The 25,806-nt window shown below is 42.8% G+C and overlaps 1 protein-coding gene across 1 annotated transcript in view; it reads right to left on the bottom strand.

The window, feature by feature from the left end:
* Nucleotides 1-657: 657 nt before the first annotated feature.
* SPPL3 (signal peptide peptidase like 3) overlaps nucleotides 658-25,806 on the bottom strand; it is a 106,740-nt gene continuing 81,591 nt past the window's right edge. Inside the window, exons 4-11 of the mRNA XM_081113442.1 lie at nucleotides 20,509-20,628; nucleotides 19,708-19,786; nucleotides 18,329-18,441; nucleotides 11,461-11,567; nucleotides 10,725-10,888; nucleotides 9,819-10,018; nucleotides 8,810-8,919; nucleotides 658-2,361 (exon numbers count right to left, since the gene is read on the bottom strand). Of these exons, the coding sequence (XP_080969568.1) occupies nucleotides 2,290-2,361; nucleotides 8,810-8,919; nucleotides 9,819-10,018; nucleotides 10,725-10,888; nucleotides 11,461-11,567; nucleotides 18,329-18,441; nucleotides 19,708-19,786; nucleotides 20,509-20,628 (965 nt within the window). The 3' untranslated portion in view covers nucleotides 658-2,289. The remainder of the gene's footprint in view (nucleotides 2,362-8,809; nucleotides 8,920-9,818; nucleotides 10,019-10,724; nucleotides 10,889-11,460; nucleotides 11,568-18,328; nucleotides 18,442-19,707; nucleotides 19,787-20,508; nucleotides 20,629-25,806) is intronic.

The following is a 25,806-nucleotide window of genomic DNA, read 5'->3' as shown; positions in this document are numbered from 1 at the left end:
GGGGCCTTCCCCACACGCCACGCGTGTCTATAAAAACAGTTTCCCTAAGAGGCAGCCCTGACTGACCAACTTTAAAATCATTTTTTAAAATTTTTCGTGAGAATTTTCAGCTGAAAATATTCAAGAACACCCGAATTGTGAGTAATATATTTATTTTTATAATATTCATTGCAAGTTGATTTTTTAAATTCAAAATATCGTGGGGTGGGGATGGTTTGTTTGGAGGCGTGGCAGTGTAAGGACTCTGAACTAGCAAATGGAATCCAAATCACATTCAGGGGCCCCGTGTATCCCCGCCCTGAACCTGCACAGAATTTCTTGAGAATAACGAGAAATCACGGTCCATTCCTTGTCTGTAATTTAGTTTTTGTATGAGAAGTTAGAAGTAAAATGACCGGCTGCCAGGATGACATTTCTAACTGCTGGCCTTGCCTTCACCCGGAGCCATTCTGGAAGCCACCCCGCCCGCCGCTGCTGAGCCACCAGCCTCCTGGAGTCGGGAGAGGAGCGCGGGCACCTCGCCCGGCTGGCAGCTCCTGGGCAAGAGGCTGCCTTCTCAGTCCCGCCTGGAGAGGGCCTCCCATTCGCATTCCGGTGCCGACAGAGCAGGGAGGCGAGGAGCCTGGTACCAACAACCAAAGTGAAGATGAGGTGGAAAAGTCTAGAAAGGAGTCATTTATTTTTAAAAAACAAACGAAACAGAACACAAGGCGGCCCTCAGCAGGATTTGAAGACACAGAGGGACGCACACCCTAATGGCTTCCCATTCCCAAGGCCACAGGCCCACGGCTGTCACTGGGCCTCCAGGCACAGGACCCACAGCGCACGGCTCATCACGCAGGTCAGGGCAGGCCAGGAGGGTCCTGCTCGCGGGAGGCCAGGACTGTGCCGCTCCAGCCTCCGCTGTCAGAAACGCAGGCCAGTTCCAGGCTCCTCTCTGCCTCTGGGCACTGGGCACTTCCTTACCAGGCAGGGCTGCTAGACAAGGCGAAGGCGGGCGCACGTCACTCACACTAGTTACCATGGGAACGCTGCTGCCGGCAAACAGGGCCGCTGGCTGGGACCACAATTCCTGGAATGTGGGGAGAGGGGGGCACGTGACATTTGTCCCCAATACCCAGTTGTCACCACAGGTAAACCAAGACTATAATCACAACAGCAAGGAGAGGATTGTGTTGTTTTTTTTCCTTTTTTTTTTCCTTAAAGGAGTGAGGGCATGGAAAATACAGCACACCAATGAAACAAAATGCCAAAAAAATACAAAAAAATAGAAAATAGAAAAATGTATTTACAAGTCGTCCATTACTATGATCAGAAAGCACAAAGACGCCTGCTGCTACAATACATGCATCAGTCCAGGAAGGAAGGACTAAAACCCTGCAAGGGAGGAGCCTGCAAAAACGAAAAGGGCCAAAAAGGTTTATCTTTTCATCCCTAATTTGCTATACTGACCACAACCAAATGAGACCCCTAACGCCCATGAGTATATCAGTACAAATACTATACTGGTTTTTAACTGCACGCTCAGTCGTGGAGGGAAAGACAGCAGCTTATCCATGTACAAGAAAGCCAGAGAAAACGGCTCTACATGCTAACAATCACAGCGAGCCCCTGTCTGCTACACAGCATGATCTTAGCAGGTTTTAGGTTTTGTTTATTCATACATATCTATGTGCGTGTGTATGTATAAAACCGTGCCCCCATTCACTGCCGACACATCTGGGTGGACGTGAACGCTTTACAACAATCCATATGTGTATGTTGCAAGAAGTCACTCAATGTCTGTGGATTTAATAAGTCATTTCACACCACAGAAAATATTTAATAAATCCAAAAAAGGAAAGAATATAAGGACAGAAGAGCTCTGTCTCAGTTCTCTGAAACTGAGTCCCCATTGGAAGCTGATCCCAACGTTCCTGAAGGTTCACTGAGGGAACTTCACTCTGCTCCTGTGTTCATCCTTTTAGTGTTCCAAAGGTACAGAGCGACTCCGCGCCGCCGTCAGTTTTAGTCCCACCTTTGTCTCCCACGGTGAGTCTATGCAGGTCCATGAAACCGGGAGGAGGAGCGCCGGCGAGGCTGTCACTGCCAAAAGGACTCCACTTCCACCGGCGGGAAGAGGATCCGGCAGCGCCCCAGCACCTCGCTCCTGCAGACAAGCTCCCCGCAAACGCAAAATCCAGCCCACGTCAGGTCCTTAAACAGGTACGTCTCCGAGGACCAGGCCAACTCCAAGAGGAAACGCGTCGACAGAAAAGACGAGGATGGCCATCTGGTCACTGCGATCCATCATACTTCCAGGAATCGGGAGCTGCTGGCCTTGGAGTGGAAGGGCTCAGACCACATCCGCCGCAGGTCACCCTGGGAAAAGGAACTTGACTAAGTTACAGGTTTACACGGAGGCACACTATCTACAAGTCTTTTCTGATTCTCAGTGTCAGGCTGCTTCCCTGGAGACTGGAACAGTAACCCACCAGTCTTTGAAGAACTCACTGGAAGCCCTAGCTGGTTTGGCTCGGCGGATAGAGCGTCGGCCTGCAGACTCAAGGGTCCCAGGTTCGATTCTGGTCAGGGGCATGTACCTGGGTTGCAGGCACATCCCCAATAGGCGGCGTGCAAGAGGCAGCTGAATCGATGTTTCTCTCTCATTGATGTTTCTAACTCACTATCCCTCTCCCTTCCTCTCTGTAAAAAAAAATCAATAAAATATATATTTTTAAAAAAAGAACTCACTGGAAGAGGTTAGGCCCCTGGGGCAGGGAGGGGCTTTTACCAATTCGATCCTGGTACAAATTCTATCACTTACGAGTCAGATGACCTGAACAAGTTAATTTACCTCTGCCTGTTTCCTCATCTGTACAAGAGTGAAAAAACAGAAATCCTGGGAATAAGATAATGCTCTTAGTTGCCGTTTTCTATTTCTAAATGTCATTCAGTTTTAGATTCCACATAAAAGTGAGATTATATGGTATTTGTTTTATTTCACTTAACACCCTCTAGGTTTATCTATGTTGTGGCAAATGGCAAGATTTCATTATTACTGCTTAGTAATATTCCATTACTATGCAGATTTATGAATATTGATATACATTTCTTTATCATTCATCTATTGATGGACCTGTAGATTGCTCCCCCACTTTGGTTACAATTAACAAAGCAGTGCACATCTCTTTCGGAATGAGGGTTTTGTTTGCAGATAAATGTGTAGAAGTGGAATTGTTAGGCCGTATGGCAGGCCTGTTTGATTTTTTGAGAAATCTGCAGACTGTTGTGCACAGTGGCTGCGCTAACTCACATCCTACCGACAGTGTCAAGGCTCCTCCTTCCACATCCTCGCCGGCCCTTGGTACTGACTGGTGACAGCCATTCTGACAGGTGTGAGGGGCTTGCATTGCGGTTTTGTGTTGCCCTGACGATTAGTGATACTGAGCATCTTTTCAGTACCTGCTGACCATCTAGCTGTATGTCCTTTTGGAAGATATGTGCATTCAAGTCCTCTGTCCATTTTTAAAATCGAATTGTTTTTTGGTGTTAAGTTGTCTGAGTTCTTTATATACTTTGGATATTAACCCCATATTGAGTATATCATTGAATATCTTCTCCTATTCAGTAGGTTGTTCTTGCGTTTTGTTGGTTTCGTCAAAAACATTTTAGTTTGATGTAGTCCCATTTGTTTTCCTTTTGTTGCCCCTTGTTCAAGGAGCTGTATCAAAAAAGATATTAAGACTAACGTCAAAGGGTTCACTGCCTGTGTTTCTTCTAGGTGTTTCATGGTTTCAGATCTAACATGAAGTCTTTAATCCACTTTGGGTTTATTTTTATGTATGGTCTAAGAAAGTGGTCCAATTTCATTTCGTTGCATTTATCTGCCCAGTTCGCCATATACTGAAGAGGCTGTCTTTACCGCGTTATGTATCCTTGCCTCCTTTGTCGCAGATTAATTGGCCATGTAAGTGGGGATTTCTGGGATCTTTATTCTATTCCATTGATCTGTTTTTTAAATGCCAGTACTACACTGCTTTGATTATTGTACCTTTGTGATATAATTTGATATCAGGATGTGTTCTTCTCAATATTTTTTTGGCTATTTGGGGTCTTTTGTGGTTCCATATACATTTTAGGATTAGTTGTTCTAATTTTGAGAAGAATGTCTTTGGTATTTTAATAGGGATTGCACTGAATCTGTATGCTACATTTTAACACTATTAATTCTTCTATGAGCAAGGTATATCCTTCCATTTATTTGTATCCTGTTCAATTTTTTCTTCAGTGTCTTTCAGTTTTCAGTCTTCAGGTCTTTCACCTCTTCGGTTAAATTTATTCCTAGGTGTTTTACACTTTTTGATGCAACTGTAAATTTGCAATTTTACAATTTCTGTCTTCATTTCTTCCGATTGTTCATTCCTGATGTACAGAAATGCAACTACTTCTGTACAGTGACTCCGTCCTGCAACTCCATGAAGTCACTTGTTAGTTCAAGTAGTTCACTGGTGAGGTCTTGAGGGTTTTCTATAATAGCATCATGTCATCTGCAAATTGAGAGTTCTGTTTCCGCCTTTCTCATTTGGGTGCCTTTTGTTTTTTGTCTGACTGCTGTGGCGAGGGCTCGTACTACTATGCTGAACAGAAGGAACAGTGGGCACCCCTGCCTGTTCCTGATCTTAGAGGAAAGGCTTTCGGCTTCTCACCACTGAGTATATTACCTGCAGGTGCTATGGCCTTCAATGTATTGAGAGAGAGATATACCTTCTCTACCCGCATTGTTGAGGGTTTTTATCATTTATTTTGTTAATGTGATGCGATGCATTGACTGGTTTATGGATGGTCAACCATCCTTGGGATGAATCCCACTTGGTCATGATGTATAATCCTTTTAATGTACTGCTAAATCTGGCTTGACAATTTTTCTAGGTTTACAGAGAGTACTGACCTGCCATTTTCTTTTTTTGTAATGTCTTTATCTGGTTTTGGTATCAGAGTAATCTGGCCTGTAAAATGAGTTTGTAAACATCCCCAACTCTTCAATTTTTTTGAAATAGTGGATAAGTATTAATTTTCTTCTTTGAACACTTGGTAGAATTCACCTGCTCCTGAACTTTTATTTGTTGGGAATTTTATTATTGCTTCAATTTCATTGCTAGTACTTCAAAGCCTGTTTACATTTTGTATTTTTCTTCCTGGTTCAGTCTTAGAAAGTTACATGCTTCTGGAAATTGACCCATTTCCTTTAGATTATCGTATTTGCTGGCATATCATTGTTCCTAGTATTCTTTAACGATTCTTTGTGTTTCTGTGGTATCAGTTATAACTTTCTTCATTCATGCGGGCTCTTTTGGCTGAGAGGCAGAAACTTAGTTCTGTGAGTTCTGGAGGCTGGAAGTCTGAGGCCCAGGGTGACAGCAGAGTCAAGTTCTGCTGAGAACCCACATCCCGGCTCTCTTTGCTGTATTAATCTTTTCTACTGTTTTTGTTTCCTTTCACTCTCATCTTAACTATTTCCTTCCTCCTACTTACTTGGGGTTTTGTTTCTTTTTCAGGTTTCTTTAAGTGTAGAGTTTAGATGGTTTGAGAGTTCTCTTGTTCCTTGAGGGAGGCCTGTACAGCTATGAACTTCCCTCCTGGAACTACTTTCGGTGCATACCACAAATTTTGAAAAGTTGTGATAAAATATTCTATTAAATTAATCTCATCTAATAATGACATTGAAGGTCATTATTTCATTTATTTTCTGTCTGGATAATTATCCATTGATGTGAATGGGGTATTAAAATCCCTACTATTGTTGTATTAATTTCTCCCTTTATGTCCATTAATAATTGCTTTATATAGGGTGTCCCAAAATTCATGCAAGATTTGAATTCTGCGTGAGCATTAACAACAACAAAAAATAAAAGCCTAATTTTACTTGGTTTATTGAATCAGATTCTAATATCTGTTGCCCTTTGATTTCAATCCCTTCAATTTGATAAGCATTACCAATTACCAATTATGGCCCAGGAGCAGGGACAATGAAGACCACGGCTTTGTGTATGTGCCAGCAAAGCTGTGGAGGCCATTTACCCGATGTGCTATTCTATACATAACCCTATACTATATACTTTATGAATCAATAAAAAATTTACAATTTTTAATTATAAACCTGTGTTTTCTATCAAAATTACTTCTTGCGTGAATTTTGGGACACCCTATATTCTTTAGATGCACAGATATTTACAATTATTATATCCTCTTCTTGGATTACTCCTTTACAATTATGTAATGTCCTTCTTTCTCTTTTTTTAATCTATTTAATCTGACATAAATATTGTTACTTCAGCTTTCTTTTCATTTTTGTTTGCATGGGATATCGTTTTCCATCCCTTCACATTCAGTCTATGTCTTTGAAATTGAAGTAAGCAGCATTCAGCCACCCTATGTCGTTTTATTGGAGCATTTAGTCCATTTACATCCTATATAATATACTAATTAGACTGGACGGCGGAACGACCTTTCGGAATGACCAGTGGGCAGGGCTGTGGGGCTGAGAGGCAGCCGGGGCCGCGAGGGCCGAGCCCCTTGCACGAATTTTGTGCATCGGGCCTCTAGTTTAAAATAACTACTGATAAGCATGTACTTAGGCCATTTTGTCCAGTTTTGTACTTGTCCTCTATTCCTTTCTTCTCTTGATCTCTTCCCTTGTGCTTTACTGGTGTGTTTAGTTTAGGTTTCTTTTTTTTTTTTCTTTTTTAATTTATTTTATTGATTTTTCACAGAGAGGAGGGGAGAGGGATAGAGAGTTAGAAACACCGATGAGAGAGAAACATCGATCAGCTGCCTCTTGCACGCCCCCTACTGGGGATGTGCCCGCAACCAAGGTACATGCCCTTGACCGGAATCGAACCCGGGACCCTTGAGTCCGCAGGCCGACGCTCTATCCACTGACCCAAACCGGTTAGGGCTAGGTTTCTTTTTGTATGTATCTTTTGTAGGTTTTCGTTAACCATTTTAAACTGATAGGTGTTAAAGTACAGAGGGTGAGGCAAAAGTAGGTTTACAATTGTGGGTATGTGGAAGAGTTTATTCTTGTATTATTATGTATTAAAATAGAGGCCTGGTGCACAAAATTCATGCATGGGAGGGGGAGAGGGTGTCCCTCAGCCCAGCCTGCACCCTCTCCAATCTGGGACCCCTCAGGGGATGTCCGACTGCCAGTATAGGCCTGATCCTGAAGGGACTCCTGGCTTCTAACCACTTGCCTGCCTGCCTGATTACCCCTAACCACTCTGCCTACTCACCTGATTGACATCTGCTCCCCTGCCAGCATGATCATCCCCAGCTGACTTCCCCTGTGGGGCTGAGGGGACTGGGGGACAGGCTGGATGCTGCGGGGGACTGGGTGAGGTGGGACTGAGGTTGGATGAGGCAGGGCTGAGGGGGCTGGGTGCTGCCATCTTGTGAGGGTGTGGCAATCAATTAGCATATTCCCTCTTTATCAGACAGGATATTTTATTTTTATACTGGAGGCCCGGTGCACAGATTCATGTACCGGTGGGGTCCCTCGGCCTGGCCTGTGGGGATCGGGCCGAAACTGGCTCTTTAACATCCCCTAAGGAGTCCCAGATTGTGAGAGGGTGCAGGCTTTGCTTAATTAATTGTGTGCGTCTTTTGGGCTCATCTTGTTTGGAACTCTCTGTGCTTCCTAAGCCTGGATATCCGTTTCCTTTCCCAGGTTAGAAAAGTTTTCAGCCATTGCTTTTTAAAATTTGGAACGATACAGAGAAGATTAGCATGGCCCCTGTGCAAGGATGACACGCAAATCTGTGACGCGTTCCATATTAAAATGAAGTTTATGTTCCTTTCTCTCTCTAGAATCCCTATAATGCAAACACTTGAGCACCTGATGTTTTCAGAGGTTCCTTAAACTATTCTTGTTTAGTTAATTATCTCCTTTGTTGTCTTGACTTTCTATGTTAGAGAAAACTGCCACCTCCTGCAGCCTTTGGGAAGGGCTCTGTGCAGCAGTGTGCTGTGTGTGGACTGTGCCTGCAGGGTGGTTTCAGCAGGTCGGCAGGAGCTGAGTGGCTGCTTAAGGTCTGGGGCAGTGGCCTGCTGAGCTGGAGCACCGCCAGAGGGGGAGGCCAGGTGCGTGCAATAATGGCCTGTTGATCCTGCCTGCTCCTTTGTTCAGGCAGAAATAGCTCCAGCCATGTGTCCAGGAACACAGTGCAGAGACCTTGCAGGCAGGACAGAGCCCTACCCACCGTACGGAGGTGGAGAGAGGAAACGTCAATGATGGTGCTCACTGGCCCTCTGACCCCGGGGAACTCCTCGGCTCCCTACTCTTTATCTGGTTTGCCGTACTGAGTGGTCCCCTGTAGGAGAGGCCTCTGTGCAGGCGTTAAGTGCCTGGTAGTTTTGGAAAGCCACGTGCAGCCAAGCAGGCCCTACAGCACCCGGGGCACTAGGCCTGCCTGCAGAGCAGCTCGCTGGAGAAGGGCCAGGTGGGTGTGTTGGCCCTGCTGCTTGCTCCTACTTCAAACCTGAATGCAGAGCATTAAAAGAGCTGCTGGTGGCAACAGGGTGCTGCTTTTAAGAGAAGTCTCTGAAGCTGCAGGATGCCCGTTAATAACCCAGGAGCAGGGGGCGCAGTGGTCTGACTCAGTGCTGCCAGAATCTGGAAGATGCTAATATCAGGTTAATAAAATGAAAGAACAAGACCCCACTGTCAAGATCAGGGGCTTAGGTAGAACCACCTCCTAAGGAGCATACATACCCAAATCCAGGACCAATGCCAAGCTATTGCTCTCACGGGTTTCTAACTGCTTCTCACCTTTAAGTAGGCCATTGTGAGGAGTGGCAATAAGGTAAATGGCACCAAATAGAGGAGGGCAGGCTGCGCTGCTCGGTGAATGCGAGACGCCACGGTGGCAGTGAGCAGACCTATGAGGAGAGAGAAGCATTCGAGAGTTAGGGCAAGGGCCAGCCCCGAGCGGAGACTCACGTTAGATATATACAAGCTCTGGTGCCAAGACACATCCAGGTAACAGGCATATCCATCCAATGGGTAGGTTATAAAATGTCCAGTTCGAGCAGTTTAAAGAAACATGGACAGCAAGTTTAAGAGGAAACCCTTCAATTCCAAGGACCCGTGACCAACTCCCACTGCAGCCCCCAGTGTGCCTGGCCTCCCTGTCTGCTGTGCTATGGATGTCAGACTTGGAAGGAGCAGAGTTCAAGTTTCAACTCTGCTGCTTCCAAACCTTTGTAACCTTGGTTAAGACCGTTCACCTCATGGAGCCTCCCCCATTTGTCTGATGGGGTGACCCCTCTGCTCTGCCCCCTTAGAGTTTGAGACGGAAATGAACCATGTACATGAACGTGCAATGGAATTAGTGAAGTCCTGCTGTAGGAGGCACTGCAGTGGCAGACGGTTACCACTATTCCTACCTGCCGGTAGGTGAGCTGCTGGAGAAAAGCTAGCCTAGGGAGAGTCTGATGTGACAGAACAAATGAAGGGAAACATACACGACTTCAATAAGCTTGAGGTTTTTAATGAACCATGTAGACTGACCCATGATCACTGTGTGGTGGGTGTTCTTGGCTTTGAGGCCAAACCGTACTCTTACTACGATGTTCTTCGGACAGTGAACTGGGCTGGCCAGCAGTCAGCACCTATCATCTCATGGGCTTGAGGGGCATTTTCCTGGGTGGTTAGCTATTAACAGCAAGCAGTTGCTGCTCTCCTTCTATCCCGGGTCTGCAGCTAGAAGACCTGGTTTAATTACGGGGGGAGGACAGCCAGAGAGGGGGTCCAAATGCAGTGTCTGATTCTCTCTTACCTACAAAGTATCCGATGAGGGTGCAGTGGAAGTAGGAGACCTTCTGCATGCGTCCAGAGATGTTGGCGGGTCCAGAGGCGCCGCAGGAGTCACCGTTGGCTTGTTTTTTGTAGTTGTCATAACGAAGGACAAAGCACAGCAGGAGTCCGGGCATCACAATGTCTCCAATGCCCAACATGGAGAAGTGGCTGCCAGTGGAGCTGGAAGGCAGAGTCACAGGTCAGGGATGCCACGCTGTAAAACCCCCCTCTCCTCCTCGGGGCAGTGTCAGCTTTTTAAGAAGTCAGAGAACGTATCTGAATGGCAGATGGGAATCGCTACCGGTTGCATGCGAGGTTTTAAGAGTTTAGAGATTAAAAGCCACGAGAGCACTAGCAATAGAAGTCTTCCCCCCGCCCCTCAGTGCTTCGGGGAGCACCTTGTAGATGACGGCATAAGCACTGCCATCTCTAGAAATGCCAAGCAATTCACTCTGTGTCACACCTTCACTGCTGAGACATCAAATAAGCACCCAACTACTACCAGACACAGGAGATTAAAGCAACACATTAATTTTTTCAGGATTCTATTACCAGGAACTGTGTAATTTAAGCATTAGGCCGTATTTTTACAAATGTCTTAGAAGTAAAAAGATCCAGAATCTCCTGTTAATATATTTTGAAGTTGGCTGGAGAGAATTAATAGTAGTAACCTATGGTTACTTGACAACATTAAGCAATAATAAAAAGCAGCACCTGTATCCCTTAGTGATAAACCGTTGCAAGTCAACATTCTCTTCCTTTTGTAAGATGGAGACGCTGACTCACCCTTTCTAGTCTAGGATTAGACTGTGGACGACAAAGACCGACTAACAAGGCACCGGAAGGCCGTGCGCTGTCTGTCATGAGCCTGGCGTGTCAGTCCTACCTCGGGAAAACCAGTTTTCCAGGCAGAGACAGGCGAGGAACGTCACGCCCAACATTGGGCCCCAAGTGCAGCTTCCGGGAAAGCACATCGAGGGGATTGTCAGCCGGCTGGGTGGCCACCTTCACCATGACGTTGCTATTGAAGATGTAGGCGGAGAAAAACACCTGGCAAGGAGAGAGTCTCCTTTAAGAGAGGGAGCTAGAGCAACCTGTCCTTTTTGTTCGTAAGAGCAGAGCTGCACAAAACTGTGACGGCAAGCCTTTGTTTTTGTTAATCCTCACCCGGGGATATTTTTCCAATGATTTTTAGGAAGAGACAGAGAGAGAGAGAAACAATGATGTGAGAGAGACATTGATTGGTTGCCTCCTGCACATCCCCAACATCAGGGCTGGCGATGGAGCCTGCAACCAAGGTGCCTGCCCTTGACCGGAATCGAACCGGGACTCTTCACTTCTCGGGCTGATGCTCTATCCACTGAGCCGAATCGGCGAGGGCCATCAAGCTTTTGTGACTGCATGCTTTGAGGCAGAGAACTCTGCCTACTCTTTCTTCCACCATAACTATCATGTATTGTCTTCTGTAACACATGTCAATCAGCTGCCGGCTCACCTTGTAACACAGACAGCTCAGGACTGGAGGGAGTGGCTGTAGACAGGAAGTACCCCGGCCAGCCAGACTTTAGATGCTTGACCCCAATTAAACAAAAAGGAGAGCAGTGGCTTCAACAGACACTTACCCAAAAGACATCATAGATTAGGAGCCCTGAGAGAAGCAGGCAGGAGACCTTGAGGCTGGGCAGGCGGACGAAGGCGATCATGGCGACACAGAGACCCATGGCCAGGGCTGGGGAGGAGACAGCAGTCAGAGTGCAGCACGGCCCAGCCCCTTCCCACACGCTATTCGCTTGTAAACCCAACGAAGTTGTAAGTCCCCTCAAAAACCAGGCAGCCTTCAGCTCTGGTCTAAGAATGTACACCCTACAGTGCAGAAGTGCCCACATCAGCCCATTGTGACCTGCTGGTATTCGGGGAAATCCCTTCTCTCACACTGTAGGACCCAGGAGGTTCTGTTTTGATGAAGCTCCAAGACAGGCTCAGCCTGCGCCTTCTGGCCTCTGCCTCCCCCATCGCTGCAGATTCATCATCCTTGCTCCTTGCTTTCAAGTTAACTCACCCTCTATGGCATCCCCTTTCATTTACTCAGGGACACTGTTCCAGCAGTTCATTCCTCTATCCTTGCACCTCTCAAAATCTGGTACATGATGAGATTTTTAAAATTCTCTCTCCTCACAACTAAAATGTAAGGTCCTTGAGGGCAAGGCTCCCATCCTATCCCTGGAGTCTAGGACGGCCTGGCAGATGAATGGTCTCTCCTTGCCTCCAGTTCTCTCCCTCCAGTCTTCTGAGAACCCAGGCCTGATTCCTACAGATTCCTGTGGGTTCTCCCTGAAGCAGATGCCAGGAGAACTGCTTGGCCAGGCCCTGCAGGAAGGAACAGGAGGGCACTCTCCACTGAGCAGCCCTTGCCCTCAGTGTGCACTTCCTGCTGCTCTGAGGCCACTCGAATGGGATGCACTGTTCAACTCACACCATGTTCCTTCATGCTCTGCCCACAGGGCCCTGACCTGGGCTTCTTCCCTAGAAAATTCATCCTCGTTCTTAAGAGGCCAGGACAGAAAGCCTCCTGACCTGGCCAGATGAAGTTGCTGTTTTCTTTGCGTCCATTTACAATAGTACCATTATTTATACACACATAGTTTATTTCCTAAGCTGTGTGCTCCTAGTAAACAGAAACCATGGCTTATCTGTTCCTGTGGATCCCCAGCAACTGACAGAGTAGACATTCGACAAATATTTGTTGAATAAATGAAAAATTATGTTCTATCAGCTTCAAATTCCAAATTAGTCTAAGAAAAGTGAGTAAAGCCATATTACAGGTGTGTATCATTTTAAAAAATTCGGTAAATTGTCAACGTATGTAACAAAGTGAGCAGATACAGGCATAGCTGAGAGGCATTATGGGTGTGGTCGCAGACTAGACTACCACAATAAAGTGAGTATCACAATAAAGGGTCATATTCTTTTTGCTAGCGGAGGGTCCGCCTTCAGTTTGTGAAAAATGCAGTATCTGTGAAGCCCAATAAAGTGAAATGTAATAAAACGAGGCATCATGTATAACAGTTGGGCATACCCAGGATATAGCACTTCAACTAATATTTAGTGAGTTCCTACTTCAGGCATGGTGCTGCCGAAACAGAAAAGTAACTCCCATCCCGACAACAGAGAAGGGTTGGAAAAACAGTAAAATTAGGAAGAAAAACCATCTCTATTCTTGTCATTTTTATTATCAGGCATTCACTGGGCTCCAGTGTGTATTTTGGAGAGATGTAATGAAGACCCAATGCCTGACTTTATAATAATCTAGATGCCATTTTAGTAGGGTCTCCTTCAGAACCAAACTGGTAAAATATATGCCCATTCATGCCATTTCACAGGAATCTAACGGACTGTACTAGTCAATCAGGCTTTGCAAAGACTGAAACTTTTCAAGTTGCAAGCTGAAATATGTTCAAGGCGTGAAGAAATGTACTTAGAGCCCCTTATAATCAACCCCCACTAATTTTTTAATAACGAGGTTTGGCTGTGCTGTCAATAAGTAATCTGGCAGCATAAGCTCTGCTGGCCCAAGGAGCAGGAGTGGTCAGTGAGGAAGGGAGCCCCTGGGACAGAGGCTAGGAACTAATGACCAGAGACCAGACCAAACTAGGAATGCTGGCTGCAGTGATGTTGATCTTTTCAGGAACTTACAAGTGAGTACATGGAGTGGAAAGCATCAAGGGAACAAAGGAAGAAATGAAGACCTGCGGTGGGCAGTGAGGGTCAGAGGACCGTCTGCTGATAACTGACAGAGGGTACGGGAACCCACTGGGCAGACAAGCAAAAGGGCAGGCTCCCAAGGTTCAATGTATCTGCCTCTAACACATGCAGGTGACTGGTCCATTCAGAACTTTCCTATTCAATTGACCATTCAATCACTTAATCCTAAACCAGCAGGAACCTTGACAGGTCTCTAAAGCATCACTCAATGCCTAATCACTCATCTTATGCTAAACCTACTTACCTAGGCCAAACCAAGCATTGACAAGACAACTGCTCAGTGACAGAATTTTCCATGACTCTAGACCAGCGATTTTCCAACATTTCATCTCATGGCACCCATAAACTAATTACTAAAATTCTGCAGCACACCAAAAAATATATTTTTTTGCCAATCTGACAAGAAAAATAGGTATAATTTTGATTACTTCACACTGGACGGCTATTGTTGTGTTGGCTGTTGCCGTTTTTTAATTTGACAATCTAAGGGAAAAGAGGTCCGTGCCCCTAACACTCAGGTATTGCGTGTTTTAAACATTCTCGCAAAAATCGCTGCTCTAGACAATGTCATTCTCTCTCTAAGCTTCCAAACAAGAAACTCTGAGTTCATTTTCAGGTTATCACGTCTTCATTTAGGTACCTCACTTGGGAGCCACTGTGTGGTGTGAGTCCTTATTGTTACTGAAACCTCGGTGGAGCTTCCCCACACTTCCTCTCCCATGTCCTCTGTGAAAATCAGTTCACAGCATGTCCTGCCCTAAGGCCCCCAGGCTCCCTCCTCTGAGGGGATCAAGTCTATGACACAGCCATGCACCCTCCGGCACAGCTCACACAGAAGAGTGCTGTGCACACAGGCGTGGCCACAGGATCCATCTCCCTGTATCTCTATTCTTTTCTTTCTTTCTTTCTTTTTAAAAAATTGATTTGAGAGAAGGGAAGGAGAGGGAGAAACAGAAACATCAATGATGAGAGAGAATCATTGATTGGCTGCCTCCTGCATGGCACCTACGGGGGATCGAGCTCACAACCCGGGCCTGTGCCCTGACCAGGAATCGAACCGTGACCTCCTGGTTCATGGGTTGACGCTCAACCAGAGCCACACCAGCAGGGCTATTCCTATTCTTCAACCTCTCCTCCTCTCCGGTGAGCAATAACCTCTTTCCGTGCCAAACAAGTCTCCCCGCTGTCCTTGAAGTTCCATGTTTGAAGAGGCAGAAACCATTCCTTTTGAGCACTTCAGAGAAGGTTCTTAATATAAGTCTTTTGATGAGTATCACTCCTACACCCAAATGAATATTGCTACCAGCTATGTCTTACCACTGAAACAACTATTCATCTAGTTTGCCTCTCTTTTTCTTCATTCTTTCATTCATGTAATTCTGAACAATCTTCCTTTCTCCTAAGGCAGTGGTTCTTAACCTTCTGGCCCTTTAAATACAGTTCCTCATGTTGTGACCCAACCATAAAATTATTTTTGTTGCTACTTCATAACTGTCATGTTGCTACTGTTATGAATCATAATGTAAATATCTGATATGGAGGATGGTCTTAGGCAACCCCTGTGAAAGGGTCATTCGACCGCCAAAGGGGTCTCGACCCACAGGTTGAGAACCGCTGTCCTAAGGGCTTTTCCCAGCCCAAATGAAGAGAGATGATGCCTCCTCTTGCTCCATGCTGCTTGAGAAGCTCCAAGACTCCCTGATGGCTTCACCAACAAACTTACCTTCTGCTTAAATGTAAATGAAGCAGCAGTGTTAGGAAGTAAATTATTAATCTTAGCTACTTCGCTATAATTACTTTCAATTTATTATTGATATCATCTCTGCTATTACCTTGTCTTCCACAACCAGCAGGCGAAGGACAAAGACAATGACACCAAACTGAGCTTAACTGTTCTTAAAAAGGATCATGTGACTTGTAAGGTCTTAAGCAGTCTTGCTTCTAAGATCTCTAGATATTAGATAGACTCTGAGACTCTGGCACTTAGAGTCTAGTATCTTAAAACAAAACAACTAATTTCTAGATTTCTGACACTAAACATTTTCCGATCACAGCTTAGAGGCAAGTGCTGTAGAGTGAAGGGCTGGCTAGACATCTGTGAAACCTCTTCCAGTCTCTGGACTGGTCAGGGGATGAAGACTGTGACCCTGGTCAAGCGGTCCTTGAACACTACGTATGTGGGCACAGATTCATCAGCTTTTCGCTAACACACCACACCGCCTACTGGCCAACCCTTCAAGCTTCCCCAAATTTAAAAGGTTCATTTACCAGATGAAACAGAGTAGATTTAAAAAAGCTCTAGATTTAGTTCAAGAAATCTGTGAAGTTTCTTCTTAATGCTTCTTAGTATAACCCTGAAAATATACATCATGCCTAGCCCTAAAACAACCACATTTACCATTCTGTTTTCACTCTAAATTAACTTCAAAGAACAGGCTTTAATTAAGAAACACTCATTTAAAAAAACTACCACCAAATCACTGCCTACCAGATGATTTCTGATGCTGCAGAGAAGTCTGGAAAGATAATTTCTCCATCAGAAAAACATATTTGAGAACGTTAAAGACCATGGCTAGAAAGCTACATTTCCTATAATAGGAGAAAAACACACACTAATCATTAATCTGAAAAACAATTAAAAAACTCAAAGGCTCCCCCCCACCGCTTTTTTTTTTTTTTTTTGAGGGAAAACTCTATACTTGTTCACAAGGGTAGTTTAACCAATGCAACCTGATAGAAGAAGACATTTTTGGACAAGTATTGGGAAATAGCAATAACGACAGAAAATGATGTCAAAATCTCCCATTCGTCCTGGGGGGGTGATTACTGCTTTATGTTCACTCTAGTTGAAAAAGTGGCACCTGGAGCTTCACTGTCTCATTTCACATAACGCTTGTGCAGGTGGAGTAAAATAAGTGCTCAGTTTATACCTGTGCTATCAGTTCACCCATCCTGCTACAGAAATCGAGTTAATCTCAGGAAAAGTCAAACACACCAGCCACGGCGTCACTCTCAACACCTAGTATACTAGTATATAAAACAGGCATCACCCTCCTCCCACAAGCTGGGCGAGCAGCGAGTGTGAGTCCTGGATGTAATGTCTGTTTCTCAACTTACTCTTTATCAACCTCCAGAAGCACAGAAGTACCAAACACCAATTGCTAAGAATACCGACAGCACTGATACTCCATTTGGAAAATGTAGCAGTTCTGACAAGCACTTGAACATCTGAAACACTGTGCTTCAGAACGCTTATATGCACAATGGGCACTGAAGTTCTGAAGCAAATGATCACAGTGAATATTTTTTATATGGCAATGTCTGATGCTAAAATAAGACCAAAGTTGTCAGAAATCAGCCAAGGTGAATCACAGCAGGGAGAAGGCACTGGTGATTTTGACCCGGTCTTCCCATTCTGCGTCATTAAAGACTGAATGTAAGTCTAAAGGTTAATCTGACCTGTAACCTCAGGGAACCACTTTTGACTTTGAATATTTGGTATATGGTAGGCACTCAAAAAAAAAATTTTTTTTTAATAACCATGACAACAAATATATACAAACAAATGATGTATTTATATAGTTAGAAATATATATGTTTAAAATTTTTAACGTTATCAAACAGTAAAATTGAGAGTTGTTCTTTAGATGTATGATTCTGTGAATTCTAACAGATTTACAGAACTACCACCACACTCAGTGTTTGGAACAGCTGTACCACCCCAATAAAATCCCTGTGCTATTTCTTTATATTCAAACTCTTCTCTCCACATCATCACTTATCTATTCTCCATCACTATAATTTTATCTTCTTAAGCAAAAAACATATTTAAAAATAAGTAAAGTAAGTATATCATATATTTTGTATGTTTAAAAAGTACTTTTTCTGTAATTATCACCTTTGATTAAAATAACATATGCCATTCAAATATAATTTTACAGAGCTTACAATCCACTCTATAGTTTCTTCCCTGTTAATATGCAGCTTCTTAGAGTTTTTTCACTAGTTAATTTGGTACATATAAATTTCAAATCCTTCCACTGGTTAAAGTAAGTTATGAGAGAAAAAAATCTCTTAAAATAGAAGAGTAAGATTTTAGTTTCCCTTAGGTTTAAAATTTCTTCTCTATTAAGACTATGTTATTGATTCTGGACTACAGGGGGAAAAATAGAGTTTAAAATCCTTTTTGTTAAATTCTATCCAGTTTGACCATGAGCAGAAGGACACCCTTGGTTCTGCACTGTCCAGAAGAGGCGAATTCAGAGACACAAGCAGACCAGAGGGTGACTGGGCCTGGGTGGGGGCAGGGAAAGTAACTGCTGCTGGGGATGTGTTTAGAGCAGCAGTCGCCAACTTCCAGACCGCACGGACCACCAGCTGGCTACCGCTGTTTTAGAGGGTGGGTGATAAAAATGCACTAAAATCGACTGTAGTGATGGTTGTACAACTCTGTGATTATACTAAAAACCACTGAATCATACACTTTAAATAGGTAAGTTATATGCTGTATGTATGTGAATTATACCTCAAACAAGCTCTTCTTAAAAAATCTTTAAAATGTGGGTAAAAATAGTAAAAAAACTCAGTAACACCACCTTTGGATACCTAATATCCATGGTAATCAAAAGTAGTATGACTAATATACAGACAGCAGAGGAAGGGGGGACCCCAATGTAACTACCTATAAACTAAATTGGAATTTTAACTTCTCACATGTTAGTTACTCACCATCCATGAGAAGCCAATGGCCAGTGAGAACCCAGATGAGGACAAGCATGACAGACAGAGAGAATGATAGCAGCTCAGCAGCAGTGAAACGTCCACAGCAGCCAAAGGAAATCCTGGAAACACATGACATTTACTGGACTAATGGGCAATAAATGTTATTCACTAACCAAGCTCTCTTCATGATCAGGGTTCATTAGGGCCATACTAGAGTAGGAGGCAAGTAACGAGATCCCTGATATAAAAATACCCAAACCTCTTTGGAGTAAACCAGAGTCTGAACCCATCTGATAATGTACTTTTAAAAATATATATTTTTATTGATTTCAGAGAGGAAGGGAGAGGGAGAGAGAAACATCGATGAGAGAGAATCATTGATGGGCTGCCTCCTGCGTGCCCCCTACGGGGGACTGAGCCCGCAGCCCAGACGTGTGCCCTTGACCGGAATCAAACCCGGGACCCTTCAGTCGGCAGCCCAACATTCACTCTATCCACTGAGACAAACTGGCCAGGGCTGATAATGTACTTTTTATCCCAAATTATCAACATGGGTTTTTAGAAAGTTAAAGTGACAACATCAATCTTTGAAGATTCTAAGTACAGGGGAAATTCTATTGTATGAGGAAAATATTTAGGAACGTTACTAATTCAATTCATTTAGCAAAGATGAATTAATACTATAAGATAATAAAGCTATCTGATTATCACTAATTCCTGGGAATATCAGCTGCCTCAAGTGATAGTTTCCCAAGTGCATACAGCACCTCCATCAACAAGAGACTTCAGTTTCCATGGAGCAGCTGTAGGGGTTAAGGTGTGAACAATGGGACTACCCTAAGTGACTCTAGGGCACCAGAGATAAAAGGCAAAGAATGTCAGTCAACCACTATTTTCAGATCCCACTCACTCACTAGTAAAAGAATGAAAGTGGTGCTTCAAAAGGAAAATTCTCATCTTTCAATAAGCTAAGCAGGAAGCATATTACGACGACTCTGACTTCCTAGGATTTGTTTATATTTCCTCTGCTATAAGAAGGTGCAAAAGGAAGTGCTACTATCTTCCAATTTTAAAAATCAAACATCTCACTTCCCAGTTTTCTAGCATGTGTGAGCTCCAGTCAATACAAGACCAAGAAATTTAGACCTGGCCCTGGCCAGGTAGCTCAGTCAGTATTGTCCAATATGCAAAGGTTGTGGGTTCCAACCACGGTCAGGGCACATACAAGAAGCAACCAATGAATGAACAAATAAGTGGAACAAATCTCTCTCTCTCTCTCATCAATCAATAAAATTAAAAAAAAAAATGTTAGGCTCCTAATAATGCTAGCAAGTGTGAAAAAAAAAACACACAAGTTTGTAACTTAGGGGAAATTCCCAACTTACTTGTTCTGAGGTGAACAGGGTCTTGTTAAATACTGGCACATCGGGAGAAGAAGAAAAGCAAAAGCTATCGTTGCAAGAACTACAGAGAGAAAATGTATAGTTAAATTTTGTTATGTATGATTTATTTTTCCATTATAAAAAATGGCATGACTTATGGAAACTTAATCATTTCCCAGAATACTTTTCTTGGCACACAGATACAATCAAATTAACCAGAGAAGAAAAGTATTTCCCTTTAGCATCGCACAGATGAGCTCTCTTTTTTTTTTAAGTGCCTGATTTGAACAAAGTAGGGGAAGCACAGGTAGATTTTCTCATTCTCTTCTATCTCAATAAGAAAAGATAAATATCGGGCAAGGGGGTTAACTCCTAACAAATCTAGCATTCTGTTCATATACTATACATTTCCATCGCTGCTGAGCGTAAAAACTGATCAGAGAGCCGACAGTTGAATTGCCTTGATTTTCTATCTGTGGAAACATCAGTCAGGGTTGCCGATGACCACTCAGCCAAATGGCTTCTAGTGAGCTACCAGACAAGGAACCACAGCCAAAGCGATCTGCTCTGGTGTCATAAAGCTCGCGAGGTTTCAACCCCTGGCCTTCTGTTCAGACATGTTGGCAGGTTTGAAATATGTGTTTCAAGTGGCTCAAAGAGGGGTGAGAGGAGGAAAAGCCAGACTTATGAAGAAAAACTTGATGAATGGCATAGTGTATAAATCTTAACTTTTGAATGATGATAAAAAATGGTGAACACATTTCCTTTCAGGTTAATGTTAAGAATAGACAGAAATTAATTTACCTGCTGTACATATTGTAAAAACTACTTGAACTGAGTCAAAGAAGAAGAACATAACTAGGAGAGAGACAGATGCTCCAATTGGAAGGAACAGGGCCTGGGTAGAGTCAATAGTTTGGATACCTAAAAGAGAGAAAAGGGACATATTAATGTACAGCATGCCATGTACTTTAGATACATTAACTTATTAGAATGCAGACAGTTCTAGGGACTAGTATATAAGACACAGATTCTGTAGGCCTCCTAAATCTTTCTTGCCCGAGGAGACTATAACTACCTGCTCTCCTCAGAATGCCTTCGTTATAGTAGCTGCTCAAAAAATACTTGAACTAAAGGTGCTGACCATCCGGGCGACAGGGCGCCAAGAACAAAAACAGAAACGAAATCAAGAACATTCGAAGGTAGTAAACATTCAGAGTTGTCAATTTGAGTGCATTTGGGGTTTTGTGTATAGGCTTGGTAAGAGGTAGTTTAAACCCACTGACTGAAATTATTTCTCATCATCTGTGGGTTTAATGTGCTGATGAATAACTCTTCCTCACTGTTGCTAATAGTTGAGGACTGACTTTGGGGGTGGGAAAAGGGAGAGAACAAAACATCTGAAAACAGCAGATCAGAAAAATTATCTTGTGGGAACATTTTAAGGAACAAATAGTATTTAGCACAGTTGTTCGCTGTTCTTGGCTGATCATCAGAATCACCTTAGGGAGTTTAGAAAAAATTACAATGCCCAGGCCCACACCCAGGATGAACATAACTAGACACAAAGGGTTGCAATTAGCAACCAACATTTAAAAATTGTTCTTTGGGCCGAAACCGGTTTGGCTCAGTGGATAGAGCGATGGCCTGCGGACTGAAAGGTCCCAGGTTCGATTTCGGTCAAGGGCATGTACCTGGGTTGCGGGCACATCCCCAGTAGGAGATGTGCAGGAGGCAGCTGATCGATGTTTCTCTCTCGTCGATGTTTCTAACTCTCTATCTCTCTCCCTTCTTCTCTGAAAAAAATCAAGAAAACATATTTTTTAAAAAAATTGTTCTTCAGTAAACTTACCCGTCCCTAAGAACATTATTTAGGGATTTTGGTGAAATAAAATATTAAATATTTCTACAAAACAAAACTGCTTATTAGCTGGGTAGATGAGTCAAATAATTCACTTAGGAATAGAGTAATTCAATTTAGGAAGAGTGATCCATATGTCAAGACAAACGGAAGCCCTAGCCGGTTTGGCTTAGTGGCTTGAGCTCAGACTGAAGGTCCTGGGTTCGATTCCAGTCAAGGGCACATGCCAGGGTTGCGGGCTCCATCCCCAGTAGGGGGTGTGCAAGAGGCAGCCAATCAATGACTCTCTCTCATCACTGGTGTTTCTATCTCTCTCTCCCTCTTCCTTCCTCTCTGAAATCAATAAAATAAATAAATAAATAAATATCCCCAGCCAATTTTGCTCAATGGGTAGAGCGTCGGCCTGTGGACTGAAGGGTCCTGGGTTCAATTCCCAGTCAGGGCACATGTCCAGTTTGTGGGCTCAATCCCCAGTAAGTGGCGTACAGGAGGCAGCCCATCAATGATTCTTTCTCATCATTGATTTTCTATCTCTCTTTCCGTTCCTCTCTGAAATCAATTTTAAAAAATTAAAAAAAAAAAAAAAGACATACAGAAACGATCTGGAGAAGAGGTGGATGCTGTATCTCACTATAGCCCACGGATCATTTGGTAGGGTTGGGGGAGGGGGTAGCTAATGGACATTTATAAGACAAAACTCTATGAAATCTCTAACTATATTTCACTTAGTTTTGTGGGGTTTTCTTAGTGTTCTACAATAGTTCAAAGAACTAGAGTAGGCAAATTTCAGGTGCCTTTCACAACAGAAAGTAATGGTTTCTCAAATGAATAATTTCTATTATAAGGTAAAAACAAGTCTTTTAAAAAATCTATAAATCTTAAAATACATCCCCTTTTCTGTAAAATGAAGCATCATATAGTCTACAGATTAATTGTATTCGTTTAAAATATGAACAGAAAAACTGAATGGCTGGCTAGAACAAATACTGTTTAGTAAGTCAGGCATGACAAGTATTTGTTTATAATAAATCTAAATTTTAGAAATTCATTCTGCAATTAAAACGCAAAACTGAATACAAAGAACCTTTCTTGAATTAGACTGAATGCAGTTTTTTCTTTTTTGAAAGCAGAGATTTTTAACTGGGGTGTTAGACACTGCTCCCACCATTAGTGTTAAGGAAGGGTGCCCAAGAGAGCTTACCAAACAGCAGTGTCACACGACAAGTTAAGCCCCTTTAGTTGCCAACATATGCTGCCTAATACAGTGTACACAATTTTAATACCACACTTTTAAAGGGCTGTAGAAAATGGTCCTGAAGGGAAAGGAGCTAGTAATTAACAATTTTAGCCAAAATCCAGGGACATCAAAACAAAACAACAAAGCAAACAGAGCAGCCATAATTGGGAGGACTTAAGTGCAGCTGCATTATATTTAAAGCCAACATCAACAAAAGAAAAATGCCTGGTGTTAGAATTACAAATTATGTACAGAGACATGTTTAGCATTCAGTGAACATGGCTATAGGCTAATTATATGTCTGGTCATATAATTAGCAGACATCAAGCAACACACCAGTGTACTGCTGATAACTGTTAAGAAAGTTATTGATTTTGTACCTCCATGAGAGAAGCATGCTTTTAATCAAGTATTTACTGAACACCTATTATCTAGTAGGCAACATGAGGAATTTTAAAAAGTCATTTCCAGATCTTACAAAGTTTAGAGTGTAGATGGGGAGATAAAGATGTATGTCCTTCTTAATGAAGAGAATTCCAACTGTATGTTTCCATCAATCCTCGTAGTTAAAATAAATTACATGAAAAACCTAGGAAAGGACTTCAATTTATTAGATAATGGGAAGGGAGGGGCACTTTAAAAAACCCCACTTAATACTAATTAAATGAAGGACTGATGTGCCAGGGGTAAAAATCTTTATATAGACTTCCTGGGGCAGGCGTAGTGATGAGAAAGAGCAAGAGGAGGGAAAATTAGAGAGGACCCTGAGGGACCGCTCCCTCTCCTTTCTAACTCTTTTTATTGTAAAACACAGCACACGTACAGAGAAGAATATGAAACAAATGTGAGGAGCACAGTGAATCATCACATAGCTCATTTCTTCCAGGCCAAGAAATAGAACCTTGCCAACCTCAGAAGTCTTTCTTGTGCCCTCCTCGTCACTAATCTCTCTCTCTTACCTCCAAAGGGTTAGCTGCCTTTCATGAGTCTTTCTTCTTTGCTTTACTTTATATGTTTTCTACCCAAGCATGCACCTTAAAATACTACTATATATTTATTTTGCCTTTTTAAACTTATTATATACATGGAATTACGTAATATGTATTTTTTTGTGTTTGGCTTCTTTCCACTCAACATTGTGGGAAATATCCATGCTGTTATGCCTAGCTGTCGTTCACTCATTTTGATGTCTTGATTCTTATTTATTTTGGGAGTAGGCAACTACAACCTTTAAGAAACCTCTTTCTACCATTCACTTTCTCCTTCAAACGGTTCAGAACATTCTTGCCAAAATCTTTCTTTTTCTAAAGATTTTTAAATTAATTTTTAGAGAGAGGAAGGGAGAGCGAAACATCGAACTTGACTGCCTCCTGCACGCCCCCTACTGGAGATGGAGCCCTAAACCAGGGCATGTGCCCTGACCGGGAATCAAACTAGCAATCTTTCATTGCATGGGACAATGTCCCACCAACTGAGGGGCACTGGCCAGGGCTCTTGACAAAATTTCAACACTAAATCCTTTTCTTATAAGCTTCCCCCCAGTTCTACACTGCTGCTCATTTGTGACTTCAATCAGTTTAGCACCTACCCAATCTCTTCTATTTCTCTGTTCATCTTTCAGGCTATCATTTCTTTGATTTTTGATAAATGCATGCCATCCCTTCAGTCTGGAATGGTGTCATGCTCCATAATCAAGTACTGGCCTTCTCTACAATGGTCATTTCTTTCATTATGTGGAGTGTGGACTGCATTCTAGCTTAATCTGTGCTTATCTTTTTGGTATCCATGGCCCAGATTAGGCACTGAAGAAACATATTTGTTGAGGATAATTCAGCATAACATAGGAGGTAGACTTCAGAAAATGACCATTTAAACAACCATTTCCTGTTTTTTACATGCTGATTAATGAGAAATTAAAAACTGATGTTGCAGATATCTTCTTTCCACTGTATGGACTAACTTAACCACTTATTTATTTGAGGATAAAATTGTACTTAATTTTATTTCTCTTAGATTTCTGTGATGCAATGTAGAACAGATTTATAATCTGGTGTAAGTACATCATTTGCATATATGCTATATAATACAGGATTTTTAAAAGAGTTTCAAGAGTACTAGTATAGCCCTAACCGGTTTGGCTCAGTGGATAGAGTGTCGGCCTGCGGACTCAAGGGTCCCGGGTTCGATTCCGGTCAAGGGCATGTACCTTGGTTGCGGGCACATCCACAGTGGGGAGTGTGCAGGACGCAGCTGATTGGTGTTTCTCTCTCATCAATGTTTCTAACTCTCTATCCCTCTCCCTTCCTCTCTGTAAAAAATCAATAAAATATATATTTTTAAAAAAAGAGTACTAGTATAAAGTGATTTGGCTTACAATGTTGATAGATAGCAAGCTGCTAATAATTTAACCTGAAAATCAGATCTTGACACTAGGGTTTACCTGGCTCCTGGTAATTTACTGGTATGGCATTCTATCTCCTACAAGGATCTATGTTATAAGTTTAAGAAAAGACTCATACTTAAATGATTCTACTCACTGCATTTATCATGCACACTTTATACTACTGGGGACATTTAACTGGGTGAAACTGGGCAAGTACAATTTCACTGGTGGGATATGACAATAACTAGAGAAACTGAAGTAGCTATTAAGTGGTCTCCAATGTAACCTCTAAGATCCTCCATATTTCTATCTAACTTTATATTCGATCCGTAGAATTTCCTCCTTGCTCAATGGTGATGTTAACCTGTAGGTCATACTTGCTCTCTGTACCTGCTGTTATGTCCTTCCCACCTGGAACGACTTCTCCACCAATCCAAAAGATTCACTATTTCAAGTGAAATTCACCTTTTCTAGGAAAAAGAGTCCCTCACTAATCTGATTCACTGTTGCTCACCCTGACTTGCCTTTCTCTTTACGCTTTCTTTAAAAAAATATATTCTTATTGATTTCAGAGAGGAAGGAGGAGAGACAGAAACCTCAATGATGAGAGAGAATCATCGA

The sequence above is a fragment of the Myotis nattereri genome (genome assembly GCF_964212035.1).
Source record: "Myotis nattereri genome assembly, chromosome: 19".
NCBI classification, from domain to species: Eukaryota; Metazoa; Chordata; class Mammalia; order Chiroptera; family Vespertilionidae; genus Myotis; species Myotis nattereri.
Note: the sequence above shows the minus strand (reverse complement) of the source record. Positions and strands in the feature narration are given on the sequence as shown.